Source organism: Athene noctua, chromosome 1 (genome assembly GCF_965140245.1).
Source record: "Athene noctua chromosome 1, bAthNoc1.hap1.1, whole genome shotgun sequence".
NCBI classification, from domain to species: Eukaryota; Metazoa; Chordata; class Aves; order Strigiformes; family Strigidae; genus Athene; species Athene noctua.
The window spans coordinates 9745834-9772040 of NC_134037.1; the positions used below are offsets into that span (position 1 = coordinate 9745834).

Here is a 26207-nt window from a genome sequence, read left to right on the forward strand (position 1 = left end):
TAACTGAGCAGTGTTGTAAAAACCACATGGAGCAACACATGATGCCAGGATGAAGTTTCACTGAACTTTGCAATTTTTTTGGATCTAAAATTACTAGTTGTCCATACCTAATACGTTTTCTTTCTCCTCGACTTTGAACTCATCACTTCTAGCCGATTAGCTGTATTAATGAATGACAATTGCCTTTAGTAAAGATCCAAATAATTGCCTCTCTGATAAATATACCATGCATTCCTGCCAATCTGCTGTACACATATCTCCCCTCACCCACCAACTCATTTGCTTTCCACAAAGGCATTAAAAAACCTATAACACAGAAATTTCTGTTGTAGTACAGGTTTACTCTGACACCATGTATTATCCCTTACCAATCATCGGAGACTCTATAAAGCTCCACGAATTAGTTTGAGGGATGTAGGACTGCAAGACCCCTGCAGCTCGGCCGGCTTCATTCACCCCGCCGAAGACGTAGATCTTCCCACCGCAAACAGTCGCAGCAGCTGAATGGACAGCCTTTGGCAGAGGAGCGATGGTCTCCCACTGGTTGGTTATCGTATCGTACCTAAGGTGACAGCAATTAGAGTGAGCTGAGGTGGCACAACACTGGGTGAACAGCAAAGACACGACAGGCAGAGAAAGAAGCTAGGATATAACAGAAAGGCAGCTTGACAAGCAGAAGAAAAGCAGAGGTGGAAATACATTTTTTTAACATCTTACAAATTCACCCACTTGGTAAACAGTGTAATTAATGCTTTTTTTCTAAGGTTTTAAAACATCGAGAAAAGGCCAGAGAAAGCTGGTTCTATTTTCTGTATATGCCTCTCAAATCTCATTATAGTCCAAGCTAAAGAAACTCAGGACATCTCTGTTGAGATGTCTTCCACTAATTAATTTCTTTTAATGAGTATACAATGAGATTATTCTTGCAAATCAGTGCAGTGATAACCAATAGCAACCGCAGGCAGGCAACTGTTAATATACTTCAGTTGTTCAGCTTGTGGAACACATCTCACCTGCAACATAATGCAACACGATAGCTCTTTTTACTCTAGTTAACTGACCAGCGACGCACATTTTGTGCCAGAATAAGTTGCTTCCATTTAATTTTCATTGTGCAACCCAAACTACTGTGCTTCATTGCAGGAGGCTGCAAATGTTAATGCTGGAATAAGATTTCACTATTGTATCCATATTTGACATGAAGCAAACAGAAAAGAGTAGGCATGGAAGTGCTAAATTAGTTTTAAGGTCATCAGTCTCTGATATAATTAAGCCATTGACCATAAGGGATGTGCAGTTAATAATCCATGGATGAAGATTCATTTTAGACAATGTCACAAGTACAGATGTCAATTTTTTTTAAAGATAATGTGGCAGGGATCCAAATAGCTGCTCTAAAATGAGTCCTGGAGACAGTGGAAAATAATGTGATTTTTTAGGCTTCTATATTTCCATGTAATGGCACATTCAGTCAAATAGGAGTTTCCTGCGTAGTGATTATTCAGAATTGTTGACTGCAAGAACAGAAGCCTTCATCACCCATTCTGGGCTTTTGCTCTTAATATTAGTGATATGCAATATGCAAATGTGAAATGAATCCATGGCCATAAACCCATCTGTAAGAAATGATTTAGCAATAGGGGAATTCTCCCTTTGTAACTCATCCCTCAAATTCTCACTGCCCAAACTTGGGGAAAATCAAAGAGAGAAATTATATAAATGGTGGAAACGGCACAAAATAATGTGCTTAATGAAAATGCATTAATGAGTTTCCAAGTAATAACTGAAAGTAATTAACACACTCATAAAACTAAAGCAAAAGCAAGAGGGAGGCAAACTTTAACTAAAAAAAATAAATTAAGAAAGTCCTTTAAAATGAGCATGGAGAACTGCCTTGCACAATGCTCTAAATTAGTTACTGAGAAATTAAATTCATCTGCAACAAGTGATCAAAGGGGAGAAATATAACAAGATTAAACAACATGGTGCTGGGAGCGTTCAAGGCGACACACCTATATTGGGCTGATTCTTAACGTTCGGTACCAAACCCCAGCCTGCAGAGGCATTTTGACTGCACAAGCAACTCCTCCACGTAAGGCTGCGTATGCTGCATCTCCTGCATTTGCCCACAGCGCTTGGGCAGCGCTCACGTCCATCCTGGCAAATATGCAAAAATCTCACATAATATAAACAGTTTCATACTCCGCTTTTGGGTTACACTTTGCTAACTCACCTACTGCAGTAATTTGGGGCTTGGTAATTTAATTGTTGATGTCTTATTAAAAGCTGGTTAAGAAATTGGTTAGAAACTGGGAAAAGCTATAGAACTGAGAACTGGACTAATGTTCCTTTCTAGTTCCTTGGCTTCTAAGATATAAATTATACTTGTCACCTGATAGTTATTGTGTGACACCATCCACACTGACTTAGCACCAGGAACACATGTGGCCAGTAGAAGTCACCTTTGCTGGCACTGGCAGAAGTACCTGGCAGACCACAGTTCCCAAGACACGTTCCTGACAATGACTTTCTGATCCTCCTAATACCTTTACGGGAAGGAGGGGTTATATCCACATGTGCTGGAGGCTGGGTGTGGTTGAGGACCACATCTATAGGAATACTGGAGAAAAGTTCAAATTACAAAAACAATCATCCTTCTTCTAGACAATTTTTACTATTGGGACGTCAGGTCCCCTAGACCCTATTTTCCCCCCATTTTCACTTCTCTCTGTTTATGCTCTATGAATACAGAACTGATCTTTCTTTCTCCTACTCTCCTTCATTTGACACTTGGAAACAAAAATGACCAGTTTCACTTCAGCTGCTGAAAGTCAAAAGCTGCAGATCTGCTGGATATAGATGCAAGTGAGGCAGCTTAAAAAAACACTTCTCTTGAGGGTTATTTGGTTTAAAAAAATCAGTGAACCATAAAGCAGGTGAAAGCAAGTCCTTGTCCACCTAACACAGGCATCTAACGTGGGTTTTACATAGGCTGCTGTAGAAGCAATCCTCTTAAGTAAGTGCCTAATTTACCTTTGGGGCTGAAGAGAAGTTGGTGCCTTCAAGGCTTCCTGACATCCGTCCATCAGGTCCCTCTATCCTCTGGGAATTTATTCCCCCAGTTCATTCTCTCCTTGAAAACCTGTAGACCTAATTTCTAATTTCTGTTTTGCTTCGGTTCCCACCCACCACAAAGTAAGGAGGGTTTTTTTTTTCTGTTGGATTATAAAACCATCTGCTATCAAATCTCTCTCTTTCACGTACAGACTTGCAGAAAATAATAAAGTCACCTCTTCATCTTCTATGGGATAAACTAAGTCGCTTAAGCTCCTTAAGTCTCTGCAAGGCAGGTTTCCATCATTTTGGTCTATCTCAAGTCAGCTCTTAATGTGTTCACACAAGGATTTGCACCAGATTAACTAAATTGGTTTAAAAATGAATAAAGTTGAGTCTTTGTAACCTTCCAGGACAGGAAATAATGACACCTGCTTTACCTCTCTGCCCTAGGGCCTTTCCATCTGTTGTGTCATCTCTGGTGTTGCCATCACTCCACTGCCACCGGTGCTAGTGGGGTTCCTCAGCTGCCTTTAACACCAGCTCTGCTAAGCGGCCAGCAGGGAGGGAACTGATTTAAAGAATAATCACTTTGATCTCTTCCCTTTAGTCAAGCTTTGCATCCGATTCCTCTGTTTGAAGCCACAGACAGAGACTTAATGGAAGCTGGCTTCAAGCCAGGCAAAGGTTTTTCTTCCCTCTCCTGCACTGCTCCCTCCAGTACTGGTGTGTCCATGCTTGTCCTTGGCTAGGGGCCTACCAAGCCCATCCAATTTGCTGAACTTGAAACTTCATCTCCTTTCACATGACTGACTGCTGGTTTTGCAGTCTTTGCACACTACGGACTCGTGTGTGGTTTTACACAGATGCCCTCGCACGCCCTTCTCTGTCCCCAGAGCAGTCCCTGCGGTCCATGGCCCTGCTGTGCTCTGGACATCAGGCTCTCCACCTGTGCAGGGTGTGTGTGTCCCCACCTTACACTTCACGTGCACCGAGCACTGTTGTCTCACCTGACCCTTGTGCAGTCACTATTCTCTGATTTATATGTTATTTATATACCCATGATATGGCAAATGATCTAAACCCAGCAGAAAACACAGCTCCGGCTTGAAGAGAGCACACACAGAAATAACCTTGCTGGTTTCCACAACTCTCCACCTTTATGATTTCATCTGTGGGCCCGAGCTTCCTCTTGCTTCATTCATTTCATTCAACGCCTCCTTTCTTGCTCTTTCCCTACCACCTCAGTGTTAACAGCAGAAAACCCTTCATTTCAAGCTGTGCGGTTTGCTTCTCTGCCTTCTTGACTTTTGATCTCTTCAGTACCTGAAAACATTTTTTTTTCTTTTTTTTTTTTCTTCAGGCTCTTAATTTCTCTCCTTCTAGGTTAAACAGCCATATGAGTATCTTCAATTATTCACATTATAAAACCCTTGCATCATGGTCAGTCACTTCTAGACATGCACCCTCCAGTTTCTTATACATTATTTAATTCTGTGTGCAGGAAAGCTGCTATTTAAAATAAAGCTGTACAGTGTCATATTGATCTGCTCTTCAGATGATTCACATGTTGCTTAAAATCACATCAATGGATTACTATTTTTTGCCTTTTTTAATTTTATTCTGACTGTTCTGAGGGGCTTAAGAAACTATCCTTACACAAGGCTATATATTTAATTTTCTTAAGACATTGTATAATTATAGAATCACAGAATTATTTAGGTTGGAAAAGACCTTTAGGATCATTGAGTCCAACTGTTCACCTAACACTACCAAGTCCGCCACTAAACCATGTCCCTAAGTGCCACATCTACACTTTTAAACACCTCCAGGGATGGTGACTCAACCACTTCCCTGGGCAGCCTGTTCCAATGCTTGACAACCCTTATGGTGAAGAAATTTTTCCTAATATCCAACCTAAACTTCAACTTGAGGCTCTTTCCTCTTGTCCTATGACTTGTTACTTGGGAGAAGATACCAACCCTATCTTGTCACAACCTCCTTTCAGGCAGCTGTAGAGCGCAATAAGGTCTCCCTAGAACCTCCTTTTCTCCAGTTTTAACAACCCCAGTTCCCTTAGCCACTCCTCGTAAGACTTGTGCTCTGGACCCTTCACCAGTTTTGTTGTCCTTTGGACATGCTCCAGCACCTCAGTGTTTTTCTTGTACTGAAGACCCCAAAACTGAATATAGTATTCGAGCCCAAAACTGAGCAAAGAGTGTTGAGTACAGAGGGACATTCTCTCCCCTAGTCCTGCTGGCCATGCTATTTCTGATACAAGCCAGGATGGTATTTGCCTTGGCCACCTGGGCACACTGCTGGCTCATATTCAGCCAGCTGTTGACCAGCACCCCCAGGTCCTTTTCTGCTGGGCAGTTTTCCATCCACTCTTGCCCAAGTCTGTAGCAGTTACATGGGGTTGCTGTGACCCAAGTGCAGGACCCAGCACTGAGCCTTGTTAAATCTCATACAATTGGCCTTGGCCCATTGATCCAGCCTGTCCATATCCCTCTGTAGAGCCTTCATTCCCTCAAGCAGATCAACACTCCCACCCAACTTGGTGTCGTTTGCAAACTTACTGAGGGTGCACTTGATCCCCTCATCCAGATCATTGTTGAAGATATTAAACAGAACTGGCCCCAGTACTGAGCCCTGGGGAACACCACTTGTGACCGGCCATGCAGCCATGGATTTAACTCCATTCACCACGACTCTTTGGGCCTGGCCATCCAGCTGGTTTTTACCCAGTGAAGAGTGCACCCATCCAAGCCATGAGCAGCCAGGTCCTCCTGTTTGCTGCCCATGCTGCATGCATTGGTGTAGATGCACTTCAGCTGGGCTACTGATCCCACCATCTTTTTTGGGGGGTGAAGTCCTAATTCCTACATGACCATGTCTCAATAAAACAGTAGGTTCTGAAGCAGTTTCTAAGGCTTATAAACCTTATTCTTTACACTGAATTTTTTTAGACTGTCTTCCAAGTACACACTGCCAACCGAAGTAATCTTCCAATTTTACACAACCTTATTGTAAAAGTGCTGTCAGGTCAAGGGGATTCATCTTCTGTCCTTCAAACAGATAATAACCACAAAGCACCCACATTTCCACACTTTTAGTCACATATATTGTCTTGTCAGCACATGTAGTCTTCTCAGCTCTCAAATTGCATATATTATAGGGCCCATCCATTATCTAAAAACCTAGCTCATGGATCCACTTCATTTCGCTGCCTCCCAACCCTATTCATATCTCAGAAGACAGAAAATGTAATACCCTCTCTCCTAACACCTAATGACTCGCTCCCTGTCACAAAGAAACTTGCCAGAGGGGCTTGATGGAGAACTGCAGCCACGCCGTTATTTCCCTAAACACTCATTCCAAAAACATAACTCTCCCTGAATATACACCCATGTACAGCCACAAAAATGGACTTATAACTCACCCCCTCTGGCACATGCGTATTGTTTTAAGATGAGTAACGAATGACTCATACTTGTCTGTTTGTGATAGTCCTGTAATATTATCCATCGAGTCGGAATTTTTACTGCCTCTTCACAGACAAATGGCAGATAAAGGGTAAAAAAATCTCAGCCCTATTGATGTTGATGGGAAAACACCCACTGATTTAAGTGGCACCAGAATTTCTGGTTGAAGCTGCATCCTTCAGCATCAATGACACAACTGAAATCATGAAGAGAAAAGCACATGAGCTGATGCCATAAATCATTAGGAGTCTGGTGGTCCCTACTTGCTTTAATGCTTTCTAATAGTGCAGCAGATGTATTAGGTGCAGTCAGGTGGCAGTATGTATAGCTAAGATGGTCTGACATTTATTTTTAAAAAACAAAATGCAGTAAAAACATCTTTGTAAGATTTTAACCATTGAAGATGAAATACTACAAGAATTCCAGGAAAAACAGGTGGAGAACAAGAGAGAAACTAGGAGAAAATGTTATTTTCGCTGTCTTCAAAGACCTATTGTGGTGAGACACCCTGTAGTCTCCATGCTTTGGGACTGCTAACTGGTGAGGTCAGGGTAGGTCACTTTGGACTGGAGATCTGCCCTCCACCACGCTAGTGAATATGCATCGAAACCATGCCAAAGCTGGGCATGGTCACGCTTGAGCTAACTGAGCAAACAGAAAGCAAAATGTGGTTGGGAAAGATAAGCTGCATGTGTACGAGGGGAGGTGATAGGTGGCCCAGCAATGGAGGGTGTCCAGTGACTTGCCCTTCACATTGGTGGCACAGCCCAAGACTGCACTGTGCATCAGGCCTTGATAAGACTCCATACCTCCGTGTGGGTGGATAACAGGGCTATAATCTCAGATGCCTCCTTTGAGGCAAAAACCTAACCAAAACCCCAAAATGCACAACCCTGAAATTCAGCACTGAGGGGAACAATGTTAACCTCAGAGGTAAATGTGATTTTTGGCATAGCCTAACCCAAGCATATAATCATGTCACCTTATAATTAATTTTAATATAGTGCTTTTGTAAGACCTGCTGGAATGACAGAGAGGTTTCCCCCATCCTGAGAGATGGTATCTTAGAGTCCCACCCAAAGCAGCACAATATTTGAAGAGGAACGTGCAGCCCACACAGAAGTATGGTGGGAGAAGGTCAGTCACCTGAAGCTCTTGAGGGGGGAGAAAAAGAAAGAGAAGGCAAGAGTCAAGAAGTGGGCATTAACTGCTCATAAGACAGCAGACAGCTGAGCAATTAAAGTGACTACTTTGTATTTAAACGTTTGGGTTTTTTTAAGCTGCAACCCAAATTCAGGAAGTCTCATTGTTTGCAAAAGCAGGTACAGTGATTTAAATTCCTGAACACTCGCACAAATTAGTTGCGTGGTCCAAAGGGGAAATGCTTTTGTCTGAAAAGGCCTGACTTTGCTCAGCACAGCTACGAGGGTCACCTTCTTCTGACATGGATTTCTAACAGCAGACCCTGAAACATCCTTTCCAAAATTCACAGCTTCAGCCATGCCATTCTTTGCTTCGGTCATCCCCCACTGTCATTTTAATACAAATGATAAAAAAGGAAACATCCCCAAACCTCTCTCATTTCTTGGCATAACCCAAAGGAGGCCATGTTGCACTTTTTCCATAGCTTTGTCTCACAAGTCACTTTATAGACAATAGCAGATTAATTATAACCACGGGTTTAGCAAATCCCCATGACAAGATGTCCTTATTGTGGTTGAGACAGCGTGTGCTGAAATGATAGGGAGGAAATCTGCTCCTTTCCCACATATAAGTCTCTTGGTGGGCTTGTAACAAGTGAAAACTAGCACGGCTGCTCTCACTGAGCCATGCAGGGTACGCTGAGGGCCTGAGTGTGACTTTGCAGGCTGCAATGTCATTTGTAGCGAGGGCTTGGGTGACTGAGATGAGAAGGAAGGAGAGGGGGTTACTTTACTTGATTTGGGGTTCATTCAAGTGACCAACGTTTTGGATGTTTTGTTAAAAAGAGACAGTGAGAATCAGAGCACAGACAGAAATAAAACCCTGGGAAAAATAAAAAGAGGTAACTGAATCAATGACATCCATCAAGATACCTATCCATGGTAGCATTATTTTGATGTTCAAGTTTATCAAGAGATGGAACAAAATGCTCCCTCTCTTTCCCGGGTTCTCTCCTTTCCATGTTCACAAAAACATTTCTGCTAGTTAAAAATTTACTGACTTAAATTACAGAACAAATACCTTCAGAAATCAGAAATATATCTGGATAAAATGATGAGATTTCTTTCAAAGCAAGTCCCAAGGGCAGTGCCCACTGTAAGCTCAGGGTTAAGGAGGGAAGCAACGCTCACTAGTTGCATTCACTGCTACAATTTATCATTCATTCTTCATTGTCTGCATTCTCCTGCCTTGCTGAGAGCATCATCACCAATGTCAGTTCTTCAGCCCATGCCTGAGCTGGGAGGGAAGGCTACCTGCAGACCATGTCCCACTGCACGTGTCCTTTCCAGGGGCTATTTTGTCACATCCTTGTCTCCTAGGCAAAATAGTGCCATATTTGTGAAGATAAAGAAACACAAAACTAGGGCCAAAGGTGAAGTGTGATAGATCAGCACCAGACAGTATCTCCCTGGCCTTGCATACAGACAACTGGTCTGTCCCATGCACCAAACTAGAAAGAAATCCTATGGGAAAAAAAAAGTCATCCCATTATTAAAGACTGTACTAAAAAGTAGATCTGCAGAAGGAAACTTTATTTTTGGCTTTTTCTAATTTCCTGTGTGTTTGACTTTGAAATATTAATAAACTTTTAATACAGATTTTGGTATTCGGTATTTATGGTATCTACTTAAATGAAAAAATAAACATCCCCTGCATAAATGGAACATAGATGTTGCGTCACCAGAGGAAAAAAAAAAAAAAAAAAAAAAGACTGACAGCATCTTTAATCCTAACCTTTTGAAAAATGTAGGTTTTTTTGCAAATCTTTCTTCTTTCTTAATGACTTACTCCTTTTTGGCTTTCCTGTTAAGGCAACTTTTATTGGCAAATGCCTGTTTCAAAACATTGCTGAAGAAGTATTCAAATTCAGCACTTAAAACTGACAAAAAGAGAAAAAAATCCTCATATTTTTGGTTGCCAGATTGACTACGGAAAAACATTTTACAAAAAAGTATCATTCATCTATTGTCACAATGCATTTTTAAGTGTTTGGGTAAGGCTAGGACTGTATTGATCTTTCTGGAATGGAATATTCCTATATACAGCATTTCAAAGCAGTTTCTATATTTTAATGAAAACACTGATATGCAAACAAAATGTATGGCTTTACTGAATGGTATGGTTGACATGAAATTAGTTGGTTCTGGAATTTGTGAAATATTTCTTTTGTGCTTTTGTTCCTTCCTTTTTTTTCAAGTTCCATGTGAGAAAAGGAAAGCTTATATCTGGAATCTTCTTAAGAGAAATTTCCATTCTCTCCCATCTCTATTCAGGCCCTCTCAGCCAGGAGTTCAAAACTGTTTTCATTTATTGGTTGTTTTAGTCGGGGCCAAGCCCACCATTCCTTCCACCAGGCCAAGGCTTTACCAGGAGAGTGCCTGTGAGAAACTCACTTTGCCGTTGCTTTCTTTTGGTTTAAAAAAAAAATAAAATTATTGTGGTCTGTAAGGACTTTCATCAGTACTAAATTCAAATGAAGTTTACTAGTTCATTGTATAATCTGTGTAAAGTGTCCAAAGAAGCTTAATTCCTCTCTTCCCTCCTGTGAGCAAACTGACAGACAGCTTTTGTCTTTGGTTTTGAAACAATAGTTTCCACTGAAGCTTTAAAAAGAAATCTAATCCTGCATAGTTTCCTCCTTTCTTAGTTGTAATAAAAACTTATTTTAATACATACAGTCCATTTGATGTGCCTTTTAAAAGGGAAATTGTCTTTTAGCATAGCATGAAAATAAAAAGCTCCAGCACAGCATTTTTTTTTTTTTTTTTTTTTTTTTTTACCTTTCCACATGGTCAACGTTGCCTGCCACACCGACCCCTCCAATGGTATAAATTTTCCCATCGTACACCAGACTGTTATGCCGACACCTTGGGACTGTCATGCGGGACACGAGGTTCCAGTTATCGAGCAAGGACATGTAACACCAGACATCAGCAAGTGTGACACCCGACTCCATGCCGCCTGGCACCGATGTGTGGGTGAGGGAAAGAAAAGGGGAGAATTACGTGAGATCCTGGAATGGCAGCAGCTTTGCACACAGCAATCAAAGCCAGTTACAAAGTAAAAACTCTTCAAATGACATTTGACTAATTAAAATAAATCACCCTCAATACTGAGCATCTGTTCCAATGATGCGTATCTGTGTCATTTATTCATGCGCCCCAAAGGCTGGTTTTTTTTATAAGATGACATGAAGAAATCAAGATGTCAGACTACGAGGGACATGTACATAAGGGGATAGACCCTTTCCAGTGTTCATAAATAACTCCCAGTCTATTCAATCACTGTAACACTTGCGAGAAAGTGTCAGAAGGCAGAGCCTATCTTGGCTTGTGAGACACAGGCTGGTCTGAAATCTAAAATGCTTAATACAGTGATGGATTGAAGCAACACATACATGGGCACAATAAAGTCAGTGCTTGCACTGTAGGCTTAATGTCTAATTTTCAGGAAGAAATTTCTTATTTATTTTCATTTGCTGATAAAGGAAAGAACCACCTGTACCACTCCTGTAAAACAGCTGAAGATGCTCTAGTTAAATATTTATATTGGTCATTTTTAAACTTCTGACTGAAGCTCCCAAGGTAGTCACTTAGTGGGTGTCTTACTATCCCCATTTTGAAGCACAAAGAGTGAAACGATTTATTTGAGACCACACTAGGAGTCAGCGGTTGAGCCAGGAAAAGAAACTAGACTCAGTTCTGTGGTTTAATGAGAAATCCTGGCTTCCTCCTTAGTATTTTGCTCTCCAAACCTATGCTATGCAGTGTGGGATCCAGTACTTGGAGGTTGCAGGAGTTCATTCCCACTTCTGTTGGTTCCCTTTCCCTTCTTCCTCTGCCTGATAAATTTTAGCAAAGCAAAATATCAACCAACACTCAGCCACGTTTCTAGCCATGTGGGACTTTCAGCTCTCCTATTGTAGCCACCGAATACCATCAGATTGCTCATCCAGATACAAGGGAAAGAGATGAAATAAGCTTTGAATTTAGGATTCAACAGCTTTTTTTCTTTTCTTTTTTTTTTTTTTAGCAGGTATGGCACAGCCTAAAATGGCTTTACATGTTGGAAAGTACCTCAGCTAAGAATAACTAAAAGTCAGCATCTCACAAAAGCCTCCATAGAAGGCTTTCGCTCCAGCGGCAAAATGAGCATGGGCAAAAAACTGTCAAGAAGTAATTTCCAATCAATCCTTAGGGCCTCTATGCAGTATTAATGGAATTTAACACCACAGGCAGCAATTTACTGCGGAAAACGCAGTGAGGGAACTCGGCAAGGGAAAGGCAACAGCTGTAACCCCTTACTGGTACTGCCTGGCACATCTGTGCTCCCAACTACACCCTCGGATCGCACACATCTGCACCTCCCTGCCCAGGCTCCTCTTTTAATCATCAAACCTCCACTCAGCTGCCATCAGACCATCCTTGCATCGCCTGGTGGGAATTGCTTTTCCCCCTCCAGCCAAGCAGAGGTACCACCAGACTGCAAAAAACCAGACACTGTGATGCTACGGGCACAGTGTAGACAGCTGCTTTGGGAGTTAAAGCCTTTTAAGGAGCATGGTCTCAGTTTCATTGAAACTAAGAAGATTATAGGGCTAGTGACTACTGTCAAAAGAGAGGTCTCAACAACAAGTACAAAACGTGAATGCTCCTGTAAATAAATACTGTAAGTGTAGGTCACATATTCAGCAGTTCAGCCTGTCTGTCTCAAATTCCACAACCCACCATTTAGACTCAACTACAGCCAGTATTTTAAATTGTGTTTCTATGGCAGTGAAACCTCTTTGCATGCTTGATGGTTGTCAGATCTATTTTCTTCATGTTGCATCTGCAAAATGTTGCTGTTGACTGCTTTGAGAGAACTTTAACGCCGCAGAGAAATGGAGAATGATAAAAGCAGGGAAATCCCTCTCTCCCAACCTCCTTCCCACTCGTCTTTTTTTTTTTTTCACCAGGAGCAGCTGGGTAAAACTCTAGCATGTCCTTCTTTGTCTGTGCTGCTTATGTTGTAAGGAGGACACTTTTCACCCAGCCCAGTAAATCTGGGGGATCAATGGATTGAGAGCAGACCTGAGGATAAGCACTGGATAAAAAATTACGAATGACCTGTGCATTTGCAGCCCAAAAACCCAAGTGTATCCTGGGCTACCTCAAAAGCAGTGTGGCTAGCAGGTTGCAGGAGGTGATTCTCCTCCTCTACTCTGCTTTGGTGAGAGCCCACCTGGAGTAATGTGTCTAGCTCTGGGGTCCCCAGCACAAGACAGACACGGACTTGTTAGAGTGGGTTGAGAGGAGGGACATGAATATGGTGAGAGGGCTGGAGCACCTCCCCTGTGAGGACAGGCTGAGAGAGTTGGGGGTGTTCAGCCTGGAGAAGAGAAGGGTCTGGGAAGACCTTCTTGGGGCCTTTCAATACTTAAAGAAGGCTTCTAAGAAATATGGACAGAGACTTTTTATCAAGGCCTGTAGTGAAAGGACCAGAGGTAACAGTTTTAAACTGAAAGAGGGTAGATTTAGATTGGACATAAGGAAGAAATTTATTGCCATGAGGGTGGTGAGGCACTGGAACAGGTTGCCTAGAGAAGTTGTGGATGACTCATCACAGGAAGGGTTCAAGGCCAGGTTGGACGGGGCTTTGAGCAACCTGGTCTAGTGGAAGGTGTCCCTGCCCATGGCAGGGGGGTTGGAACTAGGTGATCTTAAAGGTCCCTTCCAACCCAAACCATTCTGTGATTCTATGTTTCTATGAAATCTGCTGCTTACCTGAGAGATAGATGTTGTCCCCAGCGCTGACCACACTGAAAAACTCTCGATCATAGAAAGGCAGGCTGGCCAATGGGTACCACTTGTTGTTTTGAGGATTTAAGCAAGTGACTGCTGTTAAAGCACGTTGATTCATGCCAATCATCTGACGACCCCCAACTAAGACTATTACCTCGGCTACACCTAGGATTCAAGTAAGAAAAAGAGTATTATAAAAAAGTGTCATCTCTCAACCAGGCAGGACCCTATCAAAAAATACTTTGCAGTCAGGGTAATTTTAATGTAGCGTATATAAATCTGTTTTAGACTGTGCAGTCAAATCAAGAAGGGTGAGAAAAAAGGGACTCTGTGTGTGGGGGAGAGTGGTGGGTGAGGAATGACACTATGAACATGCTTGGGAGAACTTGAGAGGGAGCATGCCATCTGGGCAAGACTTGAAGAGGAAAGAAATAAAAAAACAGTTCCATATAAAGATGTCCGTTGACTTCAATAGTTTCTGAGTGAGACCTGCATGTAGCAAATTCCTGTTTCACTGAAGAAAATGGGAACTTTATCAAGGCTTGTGATAGCTTTGGAGCTTAGGTATTATCCAGGAAAAGTATGTTTGGACTTTAACCTGAAGAAAGTGTTCTTACACTAAAAGCTAATGTCTGGAGAAGATTTAGGTTATGGTTCTTCACCCTGATCTCTCTGCATATACTCTATTAACATATAATTTTATAATTTTCTTTTTTTTTTTTTTTTTTCTTTTTTCCCTTTTCGAGAGAAAGCAGGTGTTCCAGATGTAACTAACGTGCTCAAGTCTCAGATCAGAGTCTTAGTGTACTAGGTGCTAGGAAACGTGATGGAGATAGCCCCTGCCCTAATATAGTTATTAACTGAGATTTATCTGTGTTTAAACAGCTCCCCCAAGCCCATAACACGCAGGGTGTGCAGCAAGACAAATTCTCTGCTCTTGCAAATGGATCAACTTTTGCAATCCACATCTCACATCTTTATTACAATTTCACAGCCAGAACTGAGTCAAATCTGATCTGAGTGTTACTCCAGGCTCATCCCTGCAGTGATGGGTCACAGTTTAGCTCTGGGACATTTTCTGGCTCCAACCCCAAGAGTCAATTGCTGGGGATAGTTTGGATTTAGCATTTAGCATAAGTGTTAAAAATCTTTCTGCAGCAATTGTATGTCCCAGTGCAATTTGTTGCCAGGACAGGTAGTCTCAGAAGCAGGACCATGAGTCCACGAGCTGGAAGGAATCACCCATTTCAGGAGCTGTGCTCATGGCTGGATCTGTTGCTGTGATGTGTTATGGTGCCCATCCTAGAGACAAGAGTGCACAGGCAGTGGGGGGGTCACAAGTGAGGAACTGGGATTGCCAGCAAGAGAGATCAGGAGTGGCAGCAGAGAAATGTGTCTTCGGAGTGATGGATTATCGTCATTCTTCATTAGTGTTTTCAAAAAATGTATATGTGTCATTCAAGCAAGGTTACTCTCTTAAAAGGTATTAAGTTAAAGTGCTGTACAGTTTTAAGTAAATATTTCTCAGTAACAAGAGATCATTATTTTTGCGCCATACCAGAAAATCTAATCACTTGTGCAAGACATAACTTGATTATAATCAATGACCTCGAGAGGACATGTGACACGATGCAGCGAGTCCACAAAGGGTGTTTAGAAATCCTTTGTGCTTACATGAATGCCGTTGATATGCAAAATAACATGATTCTATATAATTAGACTCTGACCTAAAAAACTATAATCACCCTCTCTTACCCTGAGAGAATCACTTTTCCCTCATCAACAAGCTTCTGGAAATGGATCATATTACACCTACAATTTTATATACATAAAATAAGCACTTTTCAAAAATCCCTTCAAACATCACACCATTAGTCGTCTTCAGTGAAAGACTTTTTAGGGTAGATTGTTATTGAAAGTCCTCTACACTTCATCCTTCTGAAAGGTGCCTTGATGAGGCAGTCTCCAGAAGCTGCAAATGCCGTGGTTTGATATGCCATCTCGGTGCCACATTAGCATTAGTGGCAGTGACAGAAAGTTTTGCCTGGCTTTATGATTGTAGTTACAGGAGGAAGAAGTACAGGCAGCATGTTAAAACAATTCACCTGTTTCATCTGACTCCTTCTTGGATGAAGTTTGCCTACATATTTGCACCACTCTGCTCAGCAAATATTTAGGATATTTCTTTCTTTACCATGACATGGGCTCTGCTGGGAAGTTGGGCACTTGGATTCCTTTAATGTATTTTTCCAAAAAGGAAAATGCATGTGTTCCTCAGGTGAGAAACTTCTTGAAGACACACAGTTCTTCATAGCTGCTGGGTTTTTAAAAGGGAATATATAATGTGTGATCTATTTGTTTTGGAGGCAGCAAACAGCCTGTACTGGTACTGAAAGACTCACCATATCAAAATAATATATTTACATAGGGCTGTGAAAGTGAAGCTGTTTTATGAATGTTAGCTAATTGCCATTAGCTGAATGTCAAAGAAGCAAATTATTTGCCTGTTTTTGCAGCTAGAGAAACTGAGGCATGGAGGGCAAGGGGCTCACTTTCAGGACAATTGGGGAACATCACGGTCTCTGCCAAAGAAAATAATTCCTAAAAAGTAGGCTCCTTCTAAATCTTGTTTCAGAAGCATACATCTAAAAACTCACATCTGACCACTGGGGAGAGGCTCCTAAATGCTCGAGCAAAGTAGAAATGGAAATTTGAGCTTGAAATATCACCAGACTCCGAGAAGGAGCCAAGGGAAGGAGCTGAGGTCTGTGCCCCGTCCCAGGGCATGTCCTGGCCATGCCTGGGAACTGCTGAACCAGGGAGCTGCTGCCACTGAAGGAAGTTTTCCTTTACCTGCAGAGAGCCTGGGCCGGGTCCTTGGCGTCTGCATCTCCTGTCGGGCGTGCGGCAGCATGTGATAACGTTTGGCTTCATTCACGAGATCCCGGCAAGCCTCTGAAGACTTTATCAACTCCTCGTTGTCAACAACATTTAGCAGATAGCTGGGATGGATGAAGGGGAGGCGCACCACTGCCAGCAACTCCGCAGCATACTGCGAGGGGGGGAAAAAATAATAACACACTGTAGACTTTTTGTCAGAGTTTAGCTGCTTGGCATCTCCGCCTCCTTCCCTGCAAACCATCCCGTCACCCAACCTGGAAAGACACTTGTCGCTGATGCTGCACCTGAGCCCTGCCTAGCAATCAGGTGGGACAGAGACAATGCAGCACTCAGTGCTCCCCAACCCAGGCCGGTATTGGTCCCAGGAGACTGAAAATAAACTTCAAAAGGTGGCAACTCCTGTTACATAGCGGTGTATGGAGGGATTTTTGAAATAAAAGCTCATTCTGAACTCAGGCTGAATATAACAGCTTGTGCACTGGAGACATGGAGTAAGCTTTTGAGTCTTCTGAATTAACCTTGAAATGTGAGCATGGTTGTTACACTGTAAAAAAACCCCAAACAAGTCTTTTTTGGCACTAGAAATGTGAAACAAAAGCTGGTAAATAGGGTGGATTTCAACAACTGCTATGGCAGAGACAGAGTAGTATCAGCCAATTTGCTAAAAATCTTTTAATTAATAGGGTTTATTTGTTGGTGAAACAAATCATGTAGTTCTAGATTTTGGGAAAATCAGACTCCAGAGGGTGCTATACAAATACTGACAGTAAGTTTCATCTTCTAAATAAATACATTAAACCTTTGAGGGCAAAGGACACCCGAGCAAATGAAGCTGTCTGTAACTGAACACAGCTTAAAGAACAAAACCCCAAGAGAGAAAACTGCAATCGAAAAACCAAGAGTTCATCCCCAGATTATTCTTTTTATATATAATTGGTTGTATCACAACACAAGAGTTCAGTGAAAAGCAGAGTAATAGGAAAACATGGTTCTCGAGAAGTGGCGCACACACACAGGATGCAAACTAAGGGTGCGCAGCAAGAAAAGACAATCATCTGTTGTAATAAATATTCATATAGCCACTGCATCCAAAGATCCCAACTGGGATTGAAGCCAGGACGCAAATAAATATTCCTCAGGTCCGTGCAACTGGTCCTGAGAAACATCAGGCACCAGCAGCATCTGCTGGCCTGCAGATGCCTCTGGTTTTCCAGAAGCTACTTGGCTCTTGCTTTCTTTTTCAGCAGCGTGCGTGTCCCTGCAGCACGTGAGAGCCAAGTCACAGTAGGAGCAGGGATGGGAATGGGGCAGGGACACAGCGAGATGGGAGGGTAGGGATGTGGCCTGAACCAGCTAATGGGCTGCCCAGGCAGGTGAGCCACAGTGACACCCTGGACTGCTTCCAGGGCTTCCCCCTTCCCCACCCAAATTGAAGAAGCAGGCTTCATTAAGGATGAAAACAGAGGATTTATCCTTCCAACAGCAACTCACACTGCTCTCCGGCCAGAGAGCCACATCAGCCTGGTGCAAGCTCATGTGACCGCCTGCGGGGAGCTGAACCCCACATGGCAGCAGGGAGATGACCATAGCCTCAGGCTGACTCCTGGCCCCCTTCTCACCAGCCCTGCTCGACACCTAGGCCAGCAGTTTTAGATACAGCCCAAAGTGTTTAGGTCTGGTTACCCTGAAGTTGTTGAAAAAGTGATACAAAAGGCACAGAAAAATGACAGTGCTAATCTTCTGGAAAAAATCCTAGCAGTGAGTCTGTGGCTCCTCACTATTACCTCTGGCATGGCATGGCTTGAGATCACTTCATCAGCCTCCAAATCAGAAAAGAAGACACTCCTCTCTTTTCCACTGCCGGAATCCATTTCTGAGGTGCTTTCTAGGAAGTAAAACGGCTGTTTCCCTTCCCGGGAGTCACGAATGTCACGCACTTGGCTGCAGATATCTTAATACCATTAAACGATACCTTGTAGGAGAGGGAGTAGTGGACATATGGCAGTGGGTGGCAGAGCTCTGATTTCAGGAAGTGCTTTTTTTAAGAAGGTTGGGGGCGTTTAACCTTACATGGGAGCCAAGATGAAACGTGGCATCGAGACATGGGAAGAATGCAGATAGCGGGTGTACTGGGGATGAGCCAGACAACCCCCATGGGGGAGGTTAATCCCCACTACAGGCTGCTCAGGAAGCAGCACAAGTCGCTAAAGGGCAGTTTAAATAGTTGTAAAAATATATGGAGTGTATAGCAGAGCCAGCACCTTCCCTCAGTGTGGCGGGACATGCCAGAACTGCCACTGATGCTCCTGAGTCAGGTCTGCGCTGGAAGCAGCCATAACACAGAGCAATGCAAAACACAGGCACAAACAGTAGAGCCACTAAATTAAGACACGGGGGTTTGACAGGCACCACGATGTCCTAAAGTTGAGCGTGAATTACCATTGGGAAGAGAGCTCCCATCTGTTCGGGGATGGACGATCCCATGGGCCCGGCGGAGTGACCGCCTCTGTCTCCCACCTTTCCCAGAACAAACGGGGCAGCGTTACTGCCTGAGCACGGTGAGCTCTCCCTCTCGCTCGCCCACTTTGCTTTAATTAGATAAGTGAGAAAATGTGATTCTGTTTCCCTCCTGGTTTCCCCCCCCTCCGCTTTCTCTCCTCTTTTGTCTGAGCTCGTGGCTTATTTTGAAGGGGAATAATAATTAGAACATGTTGCTCCCTTTCATCAGCTTGAAAGTTAATGTCACATATCAAAACCAATGTCACTTTTCACTTGTGTTCTTTCCTTTGCTCGAACATCTAGAAAAAGCTGGCTCTGCGTGTGTGCGTGCATGACCGCGCACAGTCGCGACTCAGGCTCGTGGCTGATAGCATTAAGGGTACATATAATTGTAGTGTTTTTCACCGAGAGATTTGAAGAATATGTACCATCGCAGTGCTTCTAGAAGACAGGAGACGCTTTTATAAACCAATGGCTTTTTGCACCAGCTCTTTTAAGCACTATAGTCAAGGGTGAATTTCATTTAGCCTCACTGATTTAAGAATATTCAAGTGATTTAGGCAATCAGCAGCCTTTTTCTTTTGGATTCTCCCTTATGAAGGCTTCCTAGCTCTGTTAGCTATGATTGTGCTAAATATCCTGTTACTGTTATCCTTTTCATTTAAGACTGGAATAAGCACCATAAAGCATTTCAACCTCCTTACTGTCTGTTATTTGCGCTCCATTCTCTCTTGTCTTTCTGTTGTTCCCTATACAGCTATGAAATAGCTACTGCACCTACTGATTTTTCCAGTTTTTATTAAAACAGCAGAATACCTGTGCGGGGCACATTGCCAAATTTAGCAGACAACAACCTCAGGTCCCTGGAATTGCGGTTTGCGCCTGTAATTCTGAGGATGTTTTCTTCTCACTACTCGGCTACAGGTGCTGGCTGGACAAGTAGAAGTATTTCTTTGGTCTTTGCTGGGAATCACTTAGGACTCCTCTACAACTTGCATCACATACCGGGGTGAAGCAGAAAATATTTATGCACCTTCAGGCCTAAAATTAAGAGTTATAAACTCATAAACATGGGAGACTGTGCCTCAGCTCCTTGAAAATGGACACCACTATGCAAAAATCTAACCAATTTATTGTTTGAGAACTGTCAATGTTAGGTTAATGGTTGGACTAGGTGATTTTCAAGGTCTTCTCAAACCTAGATGATTCTATGATTCTGTTTAAAATGCTAGAGGAGATTTTGGACACCATCAGCACTGGGTTTTCAGGTGACGTGAACCTCAGCATAGCTCCCATTGGATGAAGGGAGCTGCTCGGGTTTTGCACCAGCAGAGGATCTAGTTCATAAACTCCTTGCTGAGCACTGATGCTGCCAGATACCTCCGTGGTGCCGTGCACAGCTGGGATGATTCTACAGGAGCCAGGGCACTGCTACCACATGAGTAAAGGCTTTTTGGACAGTCACTGGGGATACAGTAGAGTAGTGCCTTTTGAGCGATGCTATCTGGACTGCTTCAAGGCACCTATTTCACAGATACTGATTTCAGTGTCTGAACTGAAAGTAGGGTCTTCAACCAGCCTGCAATCACAAGTGTGCTTTATAAAAAACAGGGAAAGAAAAATCTTAGGAGATCTTATCTTTCCTTAATTACCTAAACATTTCAAGGGAGAGATTCAGCTGTAGATTCAGACATCTAAATAGGTACATACAAGCAAGTATTTACTTGTCAGCTAGACATGTGTAAACTCATGTTATAATTAATAGAGATTTAGTCAACACACTTAACACACTCCCCAGAGCAATCTGAGCTGAGAGGATGCATCACGCACCAGGGGAAGTAGAGAATATCAATGTCCCCTTCTGGCCTAAGACTGTGAGCCATCAGCTCCTGGAAAAGGGAGTGTGTTCCTCAGCCCATGTCACATGGAGATGGCTATAACAAGACATCAACCCGAACTGGAGGGTGATTCTTTACTCTGATGGGAATTTTTGTGTCCGTTTGCCCTGGGCACTGTGCTTGGAAGGCCATGATCATGCTACAAGGAAGCCTAAATGTTATCATTGGGTCAGTGTTGACTCAATGATCTACATGATCCTCTATACTTTGAAGATGATCCTTTCAAGCCTTTCCCTAATAATCTGTTCATACATAAATTAATCCCATTTTGGCAGGCAGGCCAGAGCTTGAGCACACTATATTACAGAACAGTTGAATACTTTTTTTTTGTTCCTGGCTGGTAGTTTGAGTGAGGACATTTACTTTGCTAAACTTTTTGTGACATTTCTTCTCCTGCTGATTATATTGGTCTTATGAATGCTTGCTTGCAAGCGAGCTTTGTTCTGGTATCTTCTAAGTCTCAGTTTCAAAACCCTCTTCAGTATCACATTAAAAATAATCTTTTTATTCTCAAATCTCTAATCCAGTAAAATCCTCACAGGTATTCTCCAAAAGGACTCTCAGTGTGCTCCTGCAAAGACTTGGGCTACAACTGCATACAGTTAGTTTTAAAAGGAAGTATGTTTACTGCTAGAGTCAAATTTCCTGCTCCTTAAATGCTACACTGGAAAGCTCTGAAGATTTTTAACATTTTTGAAGTAATGCCCAGAGAGGTTAAAATAATGTTTCCCATATGCCTTATAACTCATCTGTCTCTCTAGTTTACTGTTCTTCCTACAAAGGACCCTTTGTGCTATCTGCCTAAAGAAACAGGCTTCAGCTAGAAATACAAATAAAGAAGTTTGATTACCCACATTATGATAGGGGTTTGCTCCAATAAACTGATGTTTCAGCTCTTTATGGATAATTCTAATAGTTTTTAAAAATAATATGAAGTAGGAATATATTTGATTCATTTGAGATTTATGAAGGGGATTTATGTCATCTCACATAAACCCTGGGTTCAGACTCTCTCCATGTCTTGCACAGGCCAGGTCTAAGAGCTGCAGCAAGGACCTCCTCAGATGGAGGAAGCCATCAGGGACAGATCTGAAGCAGAATCAGTTCCCCACTGCATAAATCTCCTTCAAATGAGAAGAGGGCACTTTAATTAAAAGCAAAAGACCCAATCCCCCCAAAATGGCCAGGTAATGAACCAACGGCTGTGCCGATGGTGGCAGTTGGAGATGCAGCTTGGTGGCCAAGCAAGAAAGCTCACTGGAGTGGTGACATGAGCGGTCCCTCCTCGCAGCCATCTCCAGTCCAGCCCAGGCTTCCCCAGCAGGATACCCAAACTGATATTCAAAATGTTGCTGGCTCCAAGTGTCCAAATGCAAGCCCAGCAGGGAACTGGCTGGTTTGGGGAAGCCAAAGCTGTTGGTGCATTGCTTTGCCATTTTCAGAAATTTGCCTTTTTCAGTTAGGTTTTCACTGTGTGTCCTGCTACTTGGTAACGAGGGTACTTGCTTTGATACCTCTAACCCCTGAGTATTACAAAGACACACTGTGTTTCCAGTAACTTCCTGCACATTCCTACATCCAAGGTCACATCCAAGCCCAACCTAAGCTCTCTGGTGTCCTTGGTATATTTATTAAACACCTGTACTGACTTCTTGGAATTGCAATGCTCCCTTCAGATTAAACCAAACGGCTTAGTAGCATGTCAGCCAACAGCCTCATAATATCATGAGATAAACATGTGGCAGAAAATCTGGTTCACAGGCACTGGGTTCAGCTGGTGGCTTGGTGGCGGGATGCCACGTGCATAAATCTCACGCCTAGCAAGAAAGAAAGAGCAGCTTCTCTGTCTTTCTGAAATAAGGTTTCAACATGACATCTTTGCGGCAGCACAAGCTGACTAAACACTGTAATGTCATCAGCGGCATGTAAAGCGAACTGCTGTCCTCTTCTCTGAAATGTTTGCAAAGCAGCACATGGGTAGGTATTTCTAGCAGTAATATGATGAGAGTTTTTTAAATACACAGGAAGATAAATCACTGATCCATTGTACTTGGAATTTACCTCATACTAAGGCTTAAAAATCCTTCACTCTCACCACCCAATCTCTAACTTGCTGACTAAACTCTGTCAAAAAACCCCTGAAGTTCCCCCAAAGGTTACTATAGAGGTGAGAGGCATTTCTTTTGTTTATGGGCAATCACCTATTCAAACACCCATATGCACACAGATGCACTGCAAAAGCATGCTGACAACAACAGAATGGCTGAAGCTTCTAAGATGCTTCATAGAACCAAGTAAACTCCTGATACACCCATCCCTACAACACACGGACACGTGAACCTGTGTGCAACAATTCTCCAAAATGCTTCTTGCCTATTGTGTAAACCAATTTTTTTTCTGGGGGTCTGAGCGCTGGGGCCATGTGCAGCACAAGGCAACGCAAATGAACACATGTGAGGAGCTACTTGCAGATGTGTGGCTTTGTAAGGCCGTTGCATCAGAACCAGCAGAGAAATATTTTCTAAAAAAATAGGAAAATGTGTTGAAAAAGCCACAAATTAAGAGGCTGAGCTGACTGGGAGACAAGGGAGCTTCTCAAACCAATTTAAACTTCACAGAAATAATTCAGTAGATATTCAGTTAAGGGTATCCCTTTAAAAAACTTACAAGTTTAGTATGGTGAGAATTTAAGGAACTGTTCATGTCACCTGCATCTTCTTTTTTAAAAAAAATTAATGCAGTTTCTTCCTCCAATATATAGCTAAGGGCATGTTCCTGCACTGATTCTGTTCCTGCTGCTGCCTTTTCTACTCCCTCTGTAAGCCCATACAGGCTCTGAGTGTGTCTGCAAAAGATTCATTTAAATCTGAGCTCTTTGAGCAGCCCGTCCCTGGGAAATCACAGGGGTTACCGCTCATCCCTTGCGTTTTCCACTTTTAGAGAAATTGGAGCTTCTTGCACTTTCATTATGGCATCTTTCAGAATTTGTCTGCTCTTCCCCGCAAATGGATTTCAAAGCATTAGGGTAGTGTGGGCTTTTCAAAGAAGCCTAATTGACTGTAATAGAGTGTTAGTGCCTAATTCACTTAGGCTCCCTTGGAAGTTTCCTTTTCGTACTCATTCCGATATTGCTTTCCTGAAGCTTAATGACTTAAGTACATTGAGTGATCAGTTAATTTCCTATTATGATGAACTTCAGTAATTTGTACATGCTGGTATTTGGTATCAAGTTCTGAATATATCATTACCTCCTTGTTAGTGCAGGGTTGGGATTGTGCTTGTTTCTTGTCAGATTCTCCATTTTCTTGAAGCAAGTAACTCTTCTGCATAGCTTTGGAGACTCTTTAAAATGTGCCTGCAAAATTACGCTACCATCTCAATAGCCTAACTGCAGACCAAGGATCTTCCATCTGCTCTCTCACGGTTACCAGCCCCTTCTCCTCTGTAGGATCTTGCCTCTGAATTGACATTCTCTCTCACTGCTAAAATATAGCTCATGGGCATTTGTAACATTTTTGACATAAATCCTCTTCTTCTCTCCATCACCTTTCCTTACCTTCACTGACAGATACAGAGCTTTCAGGTGGGCTTTATGTTTGCTTAGACTAATTTGCCAAGTCTCAAATTCATCCCAGGGGTCCTTACTGTTGTTACACCCCTTGCATCCTTCCAGGCAACTCCTCTCCTTGGGGCTTCAAACACTTGTAGAAGTTTATCCCTCTTTAGCTGTCATTAGGCCAAGTCATGCATATTCACATCTTTTAATCTTTTTTTTCTCACATCAGTTCCTTCAGTCTTTTAATCATTTGTGTTGCTCTTCTCTAAATTACCTCCAATTTGTCTACGCATCTCTGGTTCTCAGGCACCATGAAGATGCTGTTTAAACAAATCTGCCTCTGAGGACACAAGTTCACAGGCGTCTTGTTAATGCCTTTATGGTGGAGACATTTTGTTTTGTTATTGGACACCATGATTTTAAACAGGGTTTGAAAAAAGGGCACACGATTATATCCTTGCAGAGTCCCACAAAAGGTGACTGCCATTCAGCTGAGCTTCTCATCTGTCACTCATCACTGCAATACTTGCCTCTCTTCCAGCACTACTCCAGGTAACTTGTTGGAATGTTTGTCCTCCCCTCAATTCTTGTCCTTCCTCAGGGTGAGAGGGAAGCTTCATGCAACCGGGAGTCTTGTTTTCCTAGGCTTTCTGTTGTTAATAAACATGTTACTGTGCTTTCATGTCAGAAAAACAGATACAACTTTGGACTTAGACCAGAAGGTGGGAAAATTTCCAATGAAATTTGGTACGTCCATGCTCTGAGCAGGCAGCAAATTGCTGTACATCCAGAAACTTCAGATATTCCCCATCCCACACTAATGCTGCAGCTCTGCACAGCTCTGGCAGTCCTCAGTACCAGTGGACAATATGGCTCATTAACCACCGGATCCTTCCAACAGCCCATGTGGGAGGCATCACTTTCCTCCAGCTCAGAGTGTAAGAGATGGGGACCCAAGACCATGCAGAGAGCTGGGGAATGAGCTCAGGTGAAGACTCCTTGGGCCCTGGCAGAAATCTTTGCTGGTTTGGACAGCTGAGGTTGTGCTGGTTTCCAGACAGTAAAGCCTCCATTATACAATATATTTTTTGCATGAGTTTGCTGGAGTTATAATAAAGCTTATCAAGTGGATAACTGTTAGGATAAACCCTACAATCTTGTCCATCAGTCAGAAAGAGAAATAAATAGGCAAAACCAGTAGATTCAGCTTTTACAGATGTGTCAGTCAGCTGCAGGCTTTCCACTCAGTGACAAGCAATCAAGAGGACTCCTACAACCAGCGCTCTGTGTCTGCTGGTACAGGAAATTACCTACCTAGTCCAGACCTCACATCACAGGTTGCTTCTTTTGGTTAGACCAATTTTACGTGACTGCACTACCACCAGCACTGAAATAGCTCCATAAACATTACCATATGAGCTGCTGCACTGCTCCAACGCACTGGATACAGTTATTTACCAAATCCTAGCCCAAGACATATGTCATTGTCTGAGCTGCCTTTCTGTCTTACATAGATGGATCAGTAACCTTTAAAGCACTGTTATTCCTTCTTTGTAACAAGGCTCGGATGTTGTTTTTTGTAATGCCACAGAGTACTTTTATAAGCACTGTAAGACTTCGTATGAGCACAATTTTTGAAATTAAAAGTCAGCCAGAGCACAGCTTTTCAACTTGCCTTGCAAGCAAATCCTGGTTCCTTCCCTGTCACTGCCCTCCAGGGTGGAGAAAGAATTAACAAAAGCAGAAACAATTAGATAACCGAATAAGAGCTTTTAGAAAGGCAGACAAGAGCAGAAAGATAGTACACCCAACGCCCTTCCAGGAGAAC

The 26207-nt window shown here is 42.7% G+C and overlaps 1 protein-coding gene across 5 annotated transcripts in view; it reads right to left on the reverse strand.

The window, feature by feature from the left end:
• KLHL29 (kelch like family member 29) overlaps nucleotides 1-26207 on the reverse strand; it is a 403320-nt gene that overhangs the window by 22296 nt on the left and 354817 nt on the right. For all 5 annotated transcript variants that reach the window (XM_074895564.1, XM_074895563.1, XM_074895565.1 and 2 more), the window contains 4 exons: nucleotides 16379-16577; nucleotides 13508-13690; nucleotides 10523-10703; nucleotides 369-562 (listed from right to left, as the gene is read on the reverse strand). In XM_074895564.1, coding sequence (XP_074751665.1) covers nucleotides 369-562; nucleotides 10523-10703; nucleotides 13508-13690; nucleotides 16379-16577 — 757 coding nt within the window. The remainder of the gene's footprint in view (nucleotides 1-368; nucleotides 563-10522; nucleotides 10704-13507; nucleotides 13691-16378; nucleotides 16578-26207) is intronic.